The sequence below is a fragment of the Eubalaena glacialis genome, chromosome 11 (assembly GCF_028564815.1).
Source record: "Eubalaena glacialis isolate mEubGla1 chromosome 11, mEubGla1.1.hap2.+ XY, whole genome shotgun sequence".
Classification (NCBI taxonomy): Eukaryota; Metazoa; Chordata; class Mammalia; order Artiodactyla; family Balaenidae; genus Eubalaena; species Eubalaena glacialis.
In genome coordinates, this window is record NC_083726.1 from 21446912 (window position 1) to 21465417 (window position 18506).

The 18506-nt window shown below is 42.5% G+C and overlaps 1 protein-coding gene across 1 annotated transcript in view; it reads right to left on the reverse strand.

Annotated features, from left to right (window-relative positions):
* ANO4 (anoctamin 4) overlaps window positions 1-18506 on the reverse strand; it is a 470138-nt gene that overhangs the window by 430926 nt on the left and 20706 nt on the right. Inside the window, exon 3 of the mRNA XM_061204482.1 lies at window positions 12811-13062. Coding sequence (XP_061060465.1) covers window positions 12811-13062 — 252 coding nt within the window. The remainder of the gene's footprint in view (window positions 1-12810; window positions 13063-18506) is intronic.

Genomic DNA, 18506 nt, shown 5'->3' on the forward strand with positions numbered 1-18506 from the left:
CTTTTGAGTCAAGGAGATCATGTGTGAGACAGCGAAGAATAAAGAACTGGAGCCAATTTCTCACAGCCTAATTCCACATCTTGTTTCAATGTAACTTTGCAGTGCCCTCCCACTGACAGACATTCTGCCCCATCCTTAACTCTGGCTCAGCCATGTAGCATGGTTTGGTCAGTGTGATACTGCCTAATGTGTTCCCAGCAGAAGCTCACAGAGCCTCCCCTTGCACGAGAACATGCCAGGACTACCCTACTAGAGGATGAAAGACTCGTGGAGCAGAGCTGAGTCATCCCAGCTGCTCCAGCTGCTGTCAGCCTGGATCTGCCAACAGCCAGTCAACTGCAAGAGACTGAGTGAGCCCAGGCAAGACCTGCAGAGCTACCTCATCCCAGGTGCAGGAGTGAATGCTCAGCACGGTATGCCACTGAGCTTTGGGGGTTGTTTGGTGTGCAGTTTTATCGTGGTAATGGTTAACTGATACAGGGTCCTTTGCCATAGTTCTTTGTTGACTTAACACTGAGAACCTCAGGGTACACAGAGCCCCTCTAATGGATCACAGCTTTACCAACGCTGGGAGACAGCCTCATTGCCATAAGCGTCAGATGACTTTTAAAGAACATTAACGATCAGTCTCCAAAGAGAAGTAATTTCCTTGTACAACAGACCTCACACACACCAGAAAAAAAAAAAAAAATTACCTCTGTCACCTTAATATGTTTTCAGAGGATCTGAGGTACTACAATCTTATCTAGATCAATACTGTTCAAATTATAAATTGCAATCATTAGTAGGCAATGGCATCAATTAATGGATTATGACTAGCACTTTTGGGGGGAAAAGAATGAAATATCAGAGTACATAACACATGAGGATAAGTATTATTTCCTGAAACATTTTCTCACTTGAGAGAGAGAGAAGGAAGAAGAAAAAGTAGTAGTGGTAGATCACAATATGGAAGTATTTCTTACTCTAGGTAGCGGTAAAAAAAAAAAAAAAAAAGAAAAAGTTGAAAGCCACAAGCTAAGACAAGGTAGCTGAATAGCATTTTACAACTCACTAAACTCGGCATCCAAGCTCAATCCAGGACACAGGAGACAGGTAAGAAAAGAGAAGCAATCAGCGGGCCAGAGTAATTAATAGAAATAGAAGCTTTCACTTAAATTTTAGAATTAAAAAAACTTTTTGTCTATTTCATCTCCTTTGAGTCTCATAACAGCACCATTTTACAGATGAAGCAATCAAGGTTCAAAGAGGTTAAGTCCTTCGTGTGAAGGTACCTTGATACGTGGTCGAACTGGGAAGAGAAGCCAGGTCCTTGGTCTCCTGGCCCACATTCTCATTATAATCTTCACCAGCTCCAATACATCCTTGAGACCTCTCAACTTACTATCACACTCTCAGTCTCTACCCGTTTCCAAATCTAAATAAACCCCCTCTTGATTTACCCCCTGACAGTGTTTTGCTTTTGTTTGTTTGTTGGGGCGGGTAGGTGCTGCGCTCGCCGTTGGAGCCCGGGTCCCACAGCGCCGCCCAGGTGAGCGGGCGGCCCTGGGGCTCCAGCTCGCGCCTCCGCTCTACCTGTGCGCGCCGTTCGGGCTCCACGGGCTTCCGCGCTAGCTCTTCCGCTGCAGCCGCCGACGCCGCCTCCGCGGAGCACCCAGCGCATCCCCAGGAGGCGCCCAGGCGGCCTGTCAGCCTCGGATCCCGTCCCTGGCCAGTGACCGCGCCGCTCCCTAGCCAGCAATGCCCGCGCGGAATCCATAATAGTGGTTTTTTCCCCTTCATTGAGCTAATCAAATTTCATACGTGTGATTGATTAATATCTGTTTAATCCACTAGCCCGCTCCACTGTCATTCCAACAAGAAAGGAGCCCAGCCTATGTCCTAATGCAGTGCTTGGCCCATACTAGCCACTCTGGGAACAGCCGTTGAATAAATGAACATGAATCACACGACCCCGGATGAGAAGACTGGAGGGAACTTGCCCATTCTCTAGTTACAACCATAAACCAGTTGTATCCTTATTTTGCTGAAAAGACAATGGCTGTACAAAGCTTCCAAATTCCCACCGTCCTAACCAGGCACACAGTCATCAGAAGGGTGTTACCCAAACCTTTAGGTGCCCCTTTGCTGGCGAGAAATACAAGCTGAACCTGAAACTGGGTGCTGAGAAAATCTGCCCAGATGCACGACCTCTTTCCCCATAGAATTCAAAGCCCTGATCCTCTATGTCAGCGGCCCCCAACCTTTTTGGCACCAGGGACCAGTTTCGTGGAAGACAATTTTTCCACGGCGTAGGGGGGAGCGATGGGGACCGATGGGAAGCAGCAGATGAAGCTTCGCTCACTCACCAGCCACTCACCTCCTGCTGTGCCGCCCGGGGGCTGGGGACCCCTGCTCTATGTGTTCCTGGCTTTCAAAATAATTTACAAGGCAGCTGGTGTCCACAAACCCACTGGATGAACTCTGATGAACCACATCTCAAAAATCCTAACCTACTTCAACTCAGGACTCAGTTTAACAAACAAGTTACCAGTCATTGCCTCCCCATGCCGGCAGAGATCTACAGACTTACCATACCCGTGGCTTGAGGAATCCACTGTGCAGCCAACTTGCCTTTCCCGTTTATAACTTCTTAATCACTTCATTTCAATCAGCTGATGTAGCAGAGGCTGTATGCACCAGCTCACTCCCCCAGCTGCTATAAGTATTGGTGCTGATGGCTCTCAGCTGAGTCTCTGTCTTTTGGCCCTTGCCCTCCTAAAGAATTTCTCAAGGTCACACCCCTTCCCTGTAGCAGATGGCATCCAGGCAGTGATGGGAGGGTACACAAGCCCAATTGTGGGACAATTTTGAAGGCCGTCCCAGCTCCAGATCTCCCTATGCGTTGGGTTGAAGCCTGTGTATATCATCACAGTCCAAATCCTCTCTCTGCCCAATCCTGCTTCCTTCCCCCTTACCTCCCCTCCCCGCCCACACACACAAATACACTCATACACACTGATCCCAAGGGCTCTCCCTGATAAACTTCTTACCTGCCCATCTCTGGCTCAGAATCTATCTCCCAGGGAACCCAAACCAAGCTAACTAATTCCTCCCTCAAGCAGTACTATGGTTGCTAGGTTTTTTGTATCTAAACCATGTCTATGAGAAAGTTAGAACACTTATACCACACAGGTCAATCATTTTCCCCTAACACAGTATAAGCAAACTTCCCACTTACAGCTGGTGGTAAAGAAAATGTCTTTATGGAGCGCTGTTTTGGGAACTCAGAGACATGTTTTGATAAAAAACAATATTTCCAAGGATCTTTAAGAACAACCCTTTCATTCACAGCACCTGCCTGTTGGTAACCACACATTTTTTGGTGTAATATTGTTATCTGCATCTCATACTAAATTCCAAGCTCCACAGCAATCACATGGGAGCTTGTTAGAAAAGCAGAATGTCACCCCCGACACCCACCCGCTAAATGAGAATCTGCAGTTTAACAAGATCTCCAAGTGATTTGTATTCACATTAAAGTTAGAGAAAACTGGCCTACACAACAAAGCTTCAGTACTATATTTTAACTTAATTGGAAACACGTGGAATATCCACTCACTCAACATACCACATCTATTAATCACCAAGATGTACTGAAACTATCTCCAAAATATCCCTCAGATGCGCCCCTTTTGGATTATATTGCTTAATCCCAGTTCAAGCCCTCTTATCTCTAGAGGACCACACTTCAAGTAACAAGAATCTAGATGACTGGATGAATGAATGACTTTATTGGAGCACTTTAATGCCTTTTGATTCTAAAGTATATTATCCTTTGCAAATCAGATTTAATACAGCTTTAAATCAAGTTTTCCAGTTTCTTATATCAGACATCCTCAAGCAACCTCATAGCTGCATCATTTAATTGACTTTATCCTCATGTGCCATTAATCATTCCCTGATTCACCGATGCTTTCAGTCTTCTAAAACTAGATAACCACCACACTTGGAAAAGAGATGAACAGGATTGTGCTAGAATCAGAAATTAAATAACAGGACATGATCTTGAATTCTGAAAAGAACGATATAGCCAAATTTGAGAACAAGGGGAAATTAGGAAACTTGAAGAAAGCTCAGTGATTTATTTCTCTTAGCCAATTCTCTTGTCAAATAAACATCTCCAATGACCCTCTTAGGTCTTAAAGTGCAGGTGGTCCCCAACTAACCTCAGCTTTTCTCAGAGAAGTGGTATGTATATGGTGGTTAAGATTCTGGGCCCCCTCACAAATGCCATTTAATTCATGGAATGCCAAAAAAGTTGAATACCAGAGTAACAGTCCCAGAGAACCCAACCACCCCATGTAACAATATCTCTATGTATAAGGCATTCAGTGCTCGACCTTGAATGTGAAGGACACACTTAACCCCCAGCTGCTCTGGCATCAGTCTCCATACACTGTCCCGATGTTTGGAACACCAATTCCTCACCTGAACAACCTCTACTCAAATGCCTGCCCTTCTACTGTGACATCTTCTACCCAGCCAGTATTCTAGAAAACCACAAATCACCTTCCAGAAAACCAGGACAAGTGGTTTCACTTATTATTACTTCCTAACATTAGTAGGTTAACCATGATACCCACATTCCATATAAACTTTACCAGGCAACTTACTCCACCACATACAATTAAAGTTGAAATACCCCTTCAGGGACATTTTGACAAATGGAAAAAATTTAAAGGCAGAGAGATAAGTGGGTAGGTACCCATTCCATTTTAAAAAGCTGTAAAATGTTCAATTAAAACTAGAGAAGGCAGAGAAAGAGGGAAGAAAAAAGAAACAGCAAACAAATGCAATAAATAGAAAGCAGTTACAAACATGGTAGATATTCACCCAATTATATCAATAAGCACTTTAAATGTGAATGGTTTAACTATATCAATTAAAAGACAGATCATAAGAGTGGATAAAAACACAAGATCAAACTCTATGTTGTCTACAAGAAACCCACTGTAGATATAATGGTTTAGAAACTGTGTCTAATTTATACTGTCTTGTTTTTTTGTAGAGGGTAGCTGTCCTTTCCATTACTCTGCACCGTGAATTCAGCTGAGCTAACACTGAAGCAGAAATTTTGGCTTTAGACTGGCTGGGCCTGCCCCTGCGAGTGGGGCAGGTCCATGAGTATCTCTGGGCATCTCTAAAAGGGAGCATGCCGGTCTCCTGGCTGGGTCAAACTACTCTCATCTCCTGGTCATATCAGTAGCTCAACTTGCAGGGTCACTTTTTGTGGCACCCTAGCTCTGAAATTTAATTCCTCCCTATTTCCTTTGGCATCCACTCTGAATATACCTGGTCACGATTTGTTGAAAGAAATTGAATTCGTGCTATTAAGTGGGTACCACTTCCCAGGTACGCTACACCTCAGGCAAATTCATAGCACAGTTTTCAAAGTTTGCACATGTAGAAGCACTGATATGCCCTACGAGGTCACTAGGAAAGGTAAGTGAACATCTTCCATCCCAATGACAAGACAGGCTCTTGGGAAATGATCATTGATCAGGAACAAAGAATAGTCATTTCACATCTCCCTTCCCTTTCACAAATGAGGATCATCTTTAAAATTCACAAGAAATGTATGGAATTCATTTAGGATCTTTTTCTAAAAGCCAGCTCTACCAAGAGACCATTGTGTGAAGCTTGTGAGACACAGGAGACAGGGGAAGGAAGGCACAAGAAAAAAGGGATGAGTTTTTGCTTATTTCTGTGTATGTAGATGCAGGGAAATTATCACTGGTCTTCTTGGACACAAACGGAGGAGCTCTGATTTATGACATAATTTCAGAGGACTGTATACGGGGGGCTGATGGAGAAGTATCAAAGGTGTTAACTGAATTCTCAGGGGGAAAACCTCCCTCTTTGGAAAGGGATTCCCTCCATGTTTTTGATTAGGGCACAGATTGCAAAAGGCTCTTGTTAAATATAGGGTAAAAGTCATTATAATCCATGTACCCTAACTCAATGATTAGATTATCAGATTACTCCCACTAAGCAGAAGTCCAGAGAACAGAACTGGACTGAATTAGTATAAATCAGTGGTTCTCAACTGGGGGCAATTTTGCCCCTACCCAGAGGACATTCGGCAATGTCTGGAGATATTTCTGGTTGTCACAACTGGCAACCAGTGGATAGCAACCAGAGATGCTGTTAAACGTCTACAATGCACAGGACAGCCCCCCATAGCAAAGAATTACTCAGCCCAAAATGTCAATAGTGTCAAGGTTAAGAAATTGGTATAAGTGAACAAGAAGAGAAAAGGCTTAGGTGCAGCATGAGATACAATTTAGGAAGAGTTAAAGGACACAAAGAAACATAGAAAAGGGAAAATCAAAAGTGTGAAGGACATACTTTATCAAGGATAGCCCCAGATAGAGCAGAGAGAGCAGAGCCCTGGAAATGCCATAAAGGTGGGGGCCCATTGCAAGGGCAAGGTACAACACATAGGAAGAGAAACTCAAAGGGAGGAAGCAGTGTTAAGAATTAATGATGAACATGGGATCATGTCACATGCATTGCAGGATGGTTAGCAGCATTCCCGGTCTCTACACACTAGATGCTTGTAATACCTCCTGCCCGGCTGTGTCAACCAAAAATACCTCCAGACATTGCCAAATGTACCCATGAAGTAAAATCGTCCCTGGTTGAAAACCATTCTTCTAGAAGGACCTTTTTAAATTAGGAATGTATTTCTTCCTCTTATTGTTTCTATCATCTTATCCTTTCTTCTAGGTTCAAGTTCCTTCTTTTCTAAAATAGGCTTTTCAGTCATTCTTGCAGTAGGTGTACATTGGGTACACTTTCCCAGTCTTTTCCAAAAAATGTTCTTATGATGGTCTCCCTCTTCAATGATCATTTGGCTGGATTCAGAATTCTGAATTGACCATTATTTCCTTCAGCACTTTGAAGATATCGATGCACCGTCTCTTGGCCTCTATAATTACTATTGGAACATCTATCCTCAGTTCAATTGTTTATTATTTGCGGGAAATCTGTTTTTTCCCTCAGATTCCTAAGATTTTTCTCTTTGTTTTTTGCTGACTCACCAAAATATGTTTATATGTGGATTTATTTTTACTTATTCTGCTTGGCATTCATTGTTTCTTGACTCAAAAGATTTGTGTCTCTCATCAATTCTGGGAAATTCTCAGCAGCTGCGTTTTTAAAAATATTCTATCTCTCTCCATTCTTTCTATTCTCTTAATCCAGACAGGATTTCTATTAAAAGTGTGTTGGACATTCTCATTCTGTCTTCTATATTTCAACCTCCCCCTTCTTGTTTTGCTATCTTCTATCTCTCTATACTGCATTTGAAGTAATTTCTTCAGATCTAACTTCCAGGCCTAATTCTCTCTTTTAACAGTGTCTAATCTGCAGTTTAAATGGTCCTAGACAACATACTTCCTATATGCTGGGCTCTACAGTGACCAAACAAATACATGATTATGACATTAATTCTCAGCTCAAGAACTTTCCATCTAGTAGGCTAGCCATAAAAAGAAATATAAAAATAAAATTATATTACAGTCAAATAAGAGCAGAATTCAAGACGTCAATAGGAATTCCCAATAGAAACAGAATGACTAAATATTCTGAGGGGGAAAGGGAAAGAATTCACAGAGGAGGTCAACTCTTAGCTAGGTGTCTTCAATAAATTTTCTAGAATAAGAATGTAAGGAAGAGCATCCAAGTAGTTGGCACATGTGAAAAATCATGGATCTTTAGGGAACTGTAAAGCATTAGGTGTAGCTACTGTGTGGCTGCATCTGCGGAGAGTGGTGAGAGATGCTAGAGTCAGTTAAAGCTAGTTAGGAAGGTCCTCATGTACCACGTATGAAGTGTTTAGGCTTTCTTCTACTGACAATGGGGAAACAACAGAGATTTTTCAAGTCAGGGAGGAAGGCAGGGAGGGAGGAAGAGTGGAAAAGAGAGAAAGAGATGAATTTGGCAAACTAACCCTGAGGACATGGAAGAATTAAGATGTGGGGAGGCTGCTCTAGTCCAGTAGAGATGATGAGAGCTTGAGCTGAGATGGTGCCATGGGGATGGGGAGGATGCTCTGAATTAGAGCTATCTCTAAAGTAGACAATGAACATGTTAGCCAGCTGGCTGTGGAGGCTGATGGCCAGCAGAGGGTTAAAGCATGAGGACACCCAGTTTTTGGCTTGGGAGTCTGGATGGGCTGTGGCACCATTAAACAGAATAAGAAATTCAGCTTTGGGACTTCCCCGGTGGCACAGTGGTTAAGAATCCACCTGCCAATGCAGGGGACATGGGTTCAAGCCCTGGTCCAGGAAGATCCCACATGCGGGGGAGCAACTAAGCCCGTGTGCCACAACTACTGAGCCTGCGCTCTAGAGCCCGCGAGCCACAACTACTGAGCCCACGTGCCTAGAGCCCGTGCTCCGCAACAAGAGAAGCCACCACAATGAGAAGCCTGCGCACCGCAACGAAGAGTAGCCCCCGCTCGCTGCAAGTAGAGAAAGCCCGCGCACAGCAGCGAAGACCCAATGCAGCCATAAATAAACAAATAAATTTATAGAAACAGAAAAAAGATAGGAGGGGGAAAAAAAAGAAATTCAGCTTTGAGGGCTACCAATAAGAAAGTTCCATTCGGGACACATAAGTTTTGACATGTCTGGGATATATCCAGGCTGAAAGTTCTGGTAGGCAGTTGTAAATATATCTTTAAATTTTGTCAGAGAAATAAGACATGGAAATATCACTTTGGAGTCATCAGCACACAGCTGGGAACCAAATACAATGGAAGAGAGTGGCTGAGAATCAGTTGGTGGCAGAAAGTGACCAAAAATGTAAGTTGTGTGGTAGTGATGATGCAAGTTGTAAAGCTTGGTTAGCAAAAATTGGGTATCAAACCTACTCAGAATATCTGAGATGGAGACAGTTTCCAAACATTCCTCCTATGGTTCTCTCAAATTCATCTCCTTTTAATTGAAGAAATAATTTAATAATATCTTTTGCACTCAATGTGTTTTTACTTACATATTTAAATGTTATATTTTATATAACATTTTAATACTTTATTAGTAGTATTTTAATAGCATATTAATTAAATAATTTAATAACAAAAATGTGTGTGTCATCACCTAATGTGAAAACTTCTATCTTAGCACTTATAACACTGAATTAAAATACTTGATTTACATATCTGTCTCCTCCTGCAGACTTTGAGCTTCTTATATGGGGTGATGCTTTACTCAATTTTCTATCCCAAGGGTTTACTGCAGTACATGACACACAGTGGAAATTTAGTATGTATTGGATGGATGGATAGATGAATGGATGGAGAGATGGATGAATGGAGGGATAGAACAAGCCAGACACTGTTTTTCTAACTTAACCTGCTACAATTAATTTACTGATTAAAACATTCTCTGCCACCAAGAAGGAGCATTGCATCCAGGGCCACCATGCAGTTTCCCAGGTTGTTAACTGCACGAGGTAGCAAACAGGATTAAGTAAAGTCCAACCCAAGAAGAAACTTCTACACCCGATGAAATTAGTCACACAATGAAGGGAAGGAATGATGAAATAGGGTAGTGGCAAGAGGGAAAACAGCTCAATAAAATGAGAATTTCAAAAGCTCTAGTCACTTAGTGTTTTTTCAGTTGCTTCTAGAATTGTAGAGTTGTAGGGATTATAAATGGAAAAATGATTTTTAAATATGTTTGGAGAATTCTTAAACATGAGAAAACTCCAACAATCAATAAATTATTGTATGGTGATTTTGTGCCTACAAAAAGTAAGCTCCTCTACATCAGACCTGAAGTTTATGCAGAAGAAAGACAGATTAGAAATATGAAGGGATGTCTAGCAAAGTCTGGAATTTGTAGGACATTCTGCTATAGTTAAACTGACTTACCTCAGAGTTTTCTTCAAACTAGCAACATATATATACATATATATATAAAATAAATTAACTCTATTAAAAAATAGGAAGAAAAAGGAAACTGGAAGCTTTCACACAAAAAACACTATTAAAATCAATAAACTGCTATAAGAAATCAAATAAGTGCAATAATTAACCTATAATCATAATTGAGACTTACAGAAGCTACACCAGCATCTATAATTTTCTATTATAAGATACCCCATGCTTGTTTAATATATCCTTAAGTGTCAGGCTTACTTTGTAAGTATACAAATTATTATTATTAAAAACCAGTTCTTTGGAAAAATTCAATATTTTATTGCTAATGGAACGTTCCTAGGACTGAAGAGAAATATGGGCTTTTAATTTGTTTTTGAAAACCTACAAGTTAAAAATAGAAACCTCCTCCAAAAATCAGATTGCTTCTGAGTGTGACGCTCTATGGAAAAAGAAAGAAAAAAGCCAACTCAAAGGGAAATGTGGTAAAATGTTATTCTGGCAGCTGCCATTTCACACTCCTCTTTACCATGAAATGCCATCACCTCGCAGCTACCCCCGGCCAAAGGCAGGACTTTATTTCTTAACTTCGGATTTTACTGAACTTTTTAAAGCAAGCAGAGTCAGTTTTCAATCATGATAACATCAAAACCCAGGAGATTTCAAACTTAAATATGGAAAATGTTTGAACTTCAGATCATGATTTTTCTACTCTCCAACTGACATTTAATCGGGACAATCAGAAAGATACTCAGTTTTGCCATGGCAGAGCTAATGGTATGCAAATATCCCCCAACGCTCTGCAATATCATCCAACCACTGAACCAAAGACACTTTCGAGGGTGTCCCCCAAGGTGTGTGTGGAGGAACCTCGGCAGTCAAAATTCCAGGAGGGAGCAGCCTGCAGAATGCAGATGCTGAAGCTCACTCTGTGCCATGGACGCAGCATCCCCTGGGGTAGAGCCCAGGAATCTTCATTTCTAACCAGTTCTGTGGGGATTCTGAACATTTAGTTAGTCTGCAATCTGATGCTTTAGAGATTGCTCTTGATAATCTGGAACTTCTGCAACATCAGTGTCTCTTCTCTAGGTGGCAGCAACTGTGACTTGTTGAGTGTCATTGTGAATGTTGAAGGTCAACATTCAAAAATTTATCTCCAGAACAGGAATTACACATTGGATTACTCCAACTAAACCTTCATCTCTAAGCACTCTATCTGTAGAAAAAGAAAAAAAGTGGCAGGATAGATTTTGCATAACTTAAACCTCCAACTCAGACTTTAGAAATAAAAACAATTAAGTGGGCAGCCTTGCATGAGTAAAGCTTTCCACAATGCAATGTGTAATGGAAGTGATAAATTTTAAGACAAGATGTTGTAAACATTTTTCTTGCCCTGATTGTTTAAGTCATGAGCCCCAAAGATCACATAGATCAGTGGTCAGCAAATATTTTCTGCAAAGGGCCAGATAATAAATATTTTAGGCTTTGCAAGCGTACTGTCTCTGTCACAATTACTCAGCTCTGCCTTTGTCACCTGAAAGCAACCATAGACAATACATAAGAGGTTGTGTCCAATAAAACTTTATATATGAACACTGAAATGTGAATTTCATGTGTCTCAAAATATTCTTATCCTTTTAATTTTTTCCAACTGTATGGTCTGAATGTTTGTGTCCCTCCAAAATTCATACGTTTGAAATCCTAATGGCTAATGTGATGGTATTAGGAGGCGGGGCCCCTGGGAGGTGCTTAGGTCATGAAAGTGGAGCCCTCATGACTGGGATTAGCGTTCTTATAAAAAAAGACCCCACAGAGGCCCCTTTCCCTTTCTGTCACGTGAGGATACTGTGAGAAGTCTGCGACCCAAAAAAGGACCCTCACCCAACTATGTTGGCTCCCTGATCTCAAGCCTCCAGCCTCCAGAACTGTAAGAAATAAATTTCTGTTTTTTATGAACTACCTGGTCTGTGGTCTTTTGTTATAGCAGCCTGAACTGACTAAGACACCAACCACTTAAAGTAAAAACTGGACTTCCCTGGTGGCACAGTGGTTAAGAATCCGCCTGCCAATGCAGGGGACACGGGTTCGAGCCCTGGTCCGGGAAGATCCCACATGCCGCGGAGCAACTAAGCCCGTGTGCTACAACTACTGAGCCTGCGCTCTAGAGCCCACGAGCCACAATTACTGAAGTCTGCACGCCTAGAGCCTGTGCTCCGCAACAAGAGAAGCCACCGCAATGAGAAGCCCGCGCACCATAAGGAAGAGTAGCCCCCGCTCGCCGCAACTAGAGAAAGCCTGCGCGCAGCAACGAAGACCCAATGCAGCCAAAAATAAATAAATAAAAAATAGATGTATAAAAAATAAAATAAAATAAAAATAAAGTAAAAACTATTTTTAGTTCTTGGGCTGAACAAAACCATGTGGCAGCCAAGATTTGGCCCACTGGCAGTGGTTCGAAGACCCATGACACAGATCAAATTTGTGGAGCATCACGTATTGCTAGTAAATGAGGTAAGTATTCAAAAATGACTTTTTTGAATACAAGACTGTAATCCAAGATCAATGCCTTGTCACTAAATAGAGGATAAAAATTAAACAAACAAAAAGTCCTATGACAAAACTTGGAATTCTGATTCAGAGTTGATTTCCAGACGACATCTTACCAAATAGAACTAACGCTTAGGTCAAATATTTCTAAACACATCTAACCTTCCTTCTGATACAGCCAAGCTATTAAAGGCCAGTGAATATGGGGGAATTGTTGGGGTCCATAAAATCACACAAGCAGAAATGCAGATGCAATCCATTCAGCAGGCAAAGGCACGAAGGAACTTTTAAACACACTGAGTCCTGAATCTCCAACAGGAAGCCAGCACTGTTACCTGCTGTGTCTTGGCTCAGGGTTTCCTGGCTGCTGCTGCTGTAAGAAGGCACTGGAGTGATGGACAGTGAGGCTGGGCAAGACAGAGGCGTGGCCAGCTCAGTCTTGCGAGTGAGGGATCGGTGATATACCGGGATGCCTACATCTTTGGAGACGAAGAGAGGCAGATCTGATGGGAGGGTGGGTCTGCCTTGTGCATATGGATTTTTCCAGTGGGTGAGCCCAACTGCAACAGGCCCAGCAACGTCGTAACCTGGCAAGACAAACACATAAGGTCAGGATCAGCAATCAAAGCCTTATACCGTATTTCTTTCTGTATTTCCCCCAAAGTCTTAGCTGCGCGTCAAATCAAACACCACTTGAGATAAGGATGCATGTTACCAATAAATAGGCAGGAATTGTCACACTGGATGGATCTTGTTAACTAGTCAACCTATGTTTATTAAGCACATACTATGTTCTAGGTGCCCAGTCTTTGCCCTTAAGGAGCTCAGAGTCCAATAAAGGAGATAAGACTTGTGATCATAAAGAAAACGATAACTGAAGGTCTATTATGTTCTAGGTACTTTGCATAAGTGATTGTAATCCTTACAGCAACTGTACAAGGATACAATTACTATTTCCGTTTTATAGGAAATTGGACCTCAACTTGCCCTAGGTCAAGCAGCCATTAAGTGCCAGAGGCAGAATTTAAGCCCAGATCTGTCTGGCTCCAAAATCTATGTTCTTTCCCTTTTTCCAACTAACAACAGTACAAAGCAAGATGAAAGAAATAGTTTAAAGTTGGACAAAAACATTCCCCAGGATTTCAGGGGACAAAGCCCTTTCTAGGTGGAGGAACTAGGTCGTGGAAAAGACGGCATGAACTTGGCCTTCTAGGCAAGGGTTGCCACCTACAACAATCAGAGGGACAGATCTGTTCTGTAGATGTGTTTTGTGAGCCCACATTTTTCTTAATTTGAAGTAAAGTTCAAATTAAAATTGACAACAATAAAAGTCTAGGGCATTCTCAACAAAAATCCAGCTTTCTGTCCTTTCTTTAAAAATCTCTTGATCTTCTCCTAAAGATCAAGCAACACTGGACCACATTCCCATGTGGCAACTGTCAGCTGAAGCAACCACAGAGCCACTCTTTTAAAGCGGAGTAAAGGAATTCCTGTCTGCCGCAGTCCCCACCATTCCCTAATACCTTACTCCCAGCCTGCTTCACTTATTTGTCTTACATGCCTGATCTCTGCAGGCCTTTGCATTTGCAACCGAGGTACAGAATTTAGAAATATAATGTAAGTGTAGTCAGAGAAAAACAAGACTGGAAAGGTAGGTTGATACAAGACAGCTGAGGGTCTTAAATGCCAAGGTAAGAAAATTAGATTTTACTTGCTAGGCAAAGCAATATCCCTAAAAGTTTGTGAAGTGGGGATTGGCAAAATCAAATGGACGGCAGCAAAAGGCAGAATCTGTGCCTCCTTCCTCTGGTGGTGACCCCTTCTGGGGAGATTCCTCTGACTTCCCCAAGCTGTCTTAACCACGGTAAAGGGAGGCCCAGTAAAAGGTGTTGGTGTGCAGGGGCTGGAGGTGTGTGGGGAGAAAGTCCAAATTGGGGAGGGGGTGTTGAGGCACCAAGAAAGCCCAAAAGGGGCAACAAGGGAGGAGGCCTGCATGGATCCTGCAGACTGGACGGTGTTGTCTGGGGCAGCCCTCCCACACCATGCGGGAAACCACTTGAATATGGATATGTGTCAAACAGTCCCTGCCCACACTTCACAGCCAAGTGTTCCTTCTCTCTATGTGTCTCTCTCATGAGCTGAGCATCCCTCAAGGTCAGAGGGTGTCTTAGTCATCTTTAAAACTCCCTCCCAGCTTTTCTCTATTTGGCTCTTTCCCCTGGCATTCAATAGATACCCACTGTTCACCGAATTCTTCCTAGACCAGTGGCAAGGAGGTGACATAGAGGCTGTGAAGCAGAGGCCAGGCAAACATTATTAAGGGACCAAATTTAAATGTTGGCAGCGAGAAAGGAAAAGAGGTCCAGAGAGATACGCAACAATGACGTGGAAAGAAAGGAGTTTGGGGCCACCAGGTAGCTTTGTTTTTTGCTGGCAAGATGTCAGAGAAGACTTATGGCAAACAGAATGGTGGATTTCCTCCTCCTCACTGTGGCCATCAGAAGGACTGGCCTGGCAAGGGCTGAAGAAGGTTGAGTGTGTTTTTTTAGACACGAGGAGGTTGAGCTTTAGTGGAAATATCTATGTGGAAATGTCTGGCAGTAGACTGAAAAAAACAACGGAAATGAGGATTAGGAGACATGGGACCAGAGTTGTAAATCTGGAACTCATCCACATTGAAGCCACGCCTGATGCCCAGGAATGAACAATCTACTTCACTGTCATAAAATGATAAATCCACTAAAAGTTACAATACTGTCTAATGCTTATTGGCAATGTGCTAAGGGATCTATCAGGACCACCTCATTTAACCTCACAATAACCCTGTCAGGAAGGTACTAATATTCCCATTTGACAGATGAGGAAACCAATGATAAGGGACATTATTACTTCCGCAAGGTCAATAACTACACAGAAATAACAGATTCAAGCCCAGGCTCATCAAAGACAACATGGGTGCTCTGGTCCCCTGCCTCGCACTGAGAATACAGGCAACAAGAAGTATTCCAGGAGATGGAATCGGGGTCTGTTTCCCCCACAAATCGCTCTTAGGTTATTTATTCCTTTCTGAACAATTTTTTATAGAGGGATCTCAATGGACCAGAACGCACAAGGAAAGGGAGATGCTGACATCCTTGAGAACGTGCTGACTGGACTGCCTGAACTCTTCTTGGTCAGTCACCTTCCTAAAAGGTAAGTGGAATACAGTGAGGTGAGTGATTCTTTCTCTGGTAAGGGCTATGGAGCCTCTGAAGATAATCACAGAGAACACAAATTCTCAATGTTCAGAACTGCAATGGAGCCACAGCTGCAGTGGAGGCTGAACTGAACGCTACTGACCCCAAGCCTGCCCCCCGATCCTGTTTGTTGGACTAAACCTCCGATGCTAGTGTGTTTATTTTGTGATCAATACTCTTGGATCTCCCATAGCTCCTAAGAGTGTACTGGGGCATAGAAATGAAATTCTAGGAGGCACCATTTGAATTGATGTTCCATTATGTTTTTATTAAAAATGTGAAAACGTATTACCTCCTACTCACACCAGAGAATCCTTTTACAAGAAGAATAATTACAGGACCATGTTTTCCCTCGCCTTGTTGTTTCATTCGGAAACTTGCTTAAATGCCTCTTCTCTTTCCATATTCCCAAGCTCCTTGGGAGTCATTATACAGAGAAGGGTGTATAATATATATCACACACTGTGAAAGCGTTAGGCTTAAAAGTCCCAAGGAACTCTGGACTCTCCATAATTTCAGGTTTTACCATTTCTTTCATAAAATGATAGCTAATTTATAACATATACTTAATTTTGAAAAAACATTGTTCACAGTGCTAAGAAGCCACCCCCTTTTTTTTTTACTTTAGGAAATTACCACATCATTTAATCCAGAAATGGAGTTCATTAGCAAATATATTAATTCATGTCATTGATACAAATGAGCTATGATAAGATCTGCATAATTATGATGGAATAGAAATGGACCAGCCTAAATTTAAAAGCAACAATGAGGTCAAAGTATTTTGGGTGGTTGGTTATCCAACCATCCAAGGGAACAGCTGGTGTCCAAGTGCCCAAGAGGCAAGTAACAGGAATGTCACATTGGTAGCCTACTCACTCTCCCTCACCCACCATCCTGTCCCCAGGTCGGGGGTGGGGTAGAAGCAGGGGTCTCAGCTTTCTCCGAGTTGCATGCCAACACTATCACCCACTAGCCCCCAAATCCTAAACAGAGACATGTAAGGAACACTCAAAATTATAGGCTGTCTTGAGGAAAAAAATGATGTTAATCAACTTTAAAGTTCCTAAATCTTTCATACATGAAAAATTGGGAGTTTACTATCAGAAAATAAGGAGTTTTCAGGACTTCCCTGGTGGTCCAGTGGTTGAGACTCCACGCTTCCAACGCAGGGGGTGCGGGTTCGGTCCCTGGTCGGGGAAGGCGCGGGTTCCATCCCTGGTCGGGGAACTAAGATCCCACATGCCATGCCGTGCGGCCAGAAAAAAAAAAAAAAAAAAAGAAGAAAATAAGGAGTTTTCCAAGGGTCTCATGGATAGGTAGAAAAATTTCAGAAGGTGTCACTTTTTCTGTTGATTGGATTTTTTGGCAATTCTTTTGGCAGTTCTTCGGTCAGGACATAGGTTCCTATAAGGAACTACATTAATAGGAAGTCCAGAAGTGTGCTGTTCTCTTAAATGGAATTCCCTCACAAATGAGACACTTCTGTGTGAGATGACTATCCTGTAAGAGAAGGACGGAAGTACAGGAAAACAAAAAGAGCTTTTAAAAAAGAATTGCTAGACGACTCAGAGATGTCCTCCCTCCAGTACTTTGAGTATAAAGTTGTTAATTATTTGCTGCTTTTACTATAAATATTTTTAAAGTGCTTTGTACTGGACAGACTGTGGGCAGTGGACACTGCCTGATGACTGTGCTGAATCCACCCTCCACCCACACCCCTTCCTCCCAACAGAGTCACGTTTTGTTTGGGAATTCATCCCGCTCCCACGCAGCTTGTGACTTAGGGCAGACAGACCTCACACTCCCCGACCTCCACATGGGCCATGATGGGTGTAAAGACCACGATCTTATCTCCCTTGTCAGCGATTTGCTGAAGGGTGGTCATGTGACCAAATCCCACGCAATGAGATAGAAGTCTCTGAGGTGCTTCAGGGGAAAGTTTCAGCTCCTCAAGTGAACACCTGAGGAAGGCACCAAAGCTCCTTTCCCTCTGATCACTGCTGTGCCTGAGTGAAATTCCTGGAACCACGGCAGCCTTGGGGCCGCCATCAGGAAGATAGATTTTCCCAGGAAGGCAAAGGGGAGAAGGTCTTTCACAACATCGTCGAGCAGCCTACTCAACCTGTCCTCCCAACAGGCCTTCCTATTATATGAAATAATAACTTTCCTTATGGCTTCAGCCAGTTTGAGTTTGTTGAAACAGAAGCAACATTCAAGGGCCTTTCAGTTGTCCCATCACCTTCTGAGAAAACTGTGTGACATACCCACTGCCCCTTCAGAGGTGACTTCATAGGTCAGTAAGAACCTGTTATATGAGTTTCCTAGGGCTGCTGTAACAAAGGGTCACAAACTAGGTGGCTTTAAAAAAACAGAAATTTATCCTCTCACAGTTTTGGAGGCTAGAAGTCTGAAATCAAGATTTCAGCAGGGCCGTGCTCTCTCTGAAGTTTCTAGGGGGAAATCTGTTGTCTGCCTTTTCCTGGTTTCTTGTTTGTTTGTTTTTTAACATCTTTAGTGGAGTATAATTGCTTTACAATGGTCTGTTAGTTTCTGCTTTATAAAAAAGTGAATCAGCTATACATATACATATATCCCTATATCTCCTCCCTCTTGCATCTCCCTCCCACCCTCCCTATCCCACCCCTCTAGGTGGATACAAAGCATGGAGCTGATCTCCCTGTGCTATGCAGCTGCTTCCCACTAGCTATCTATTTTACATTGTATATATGTCCATGCTACTCTCTCACTTCATCTCAGCTTACCCTTCCCCCTCCCCGTGTCCTCAAGTCCAT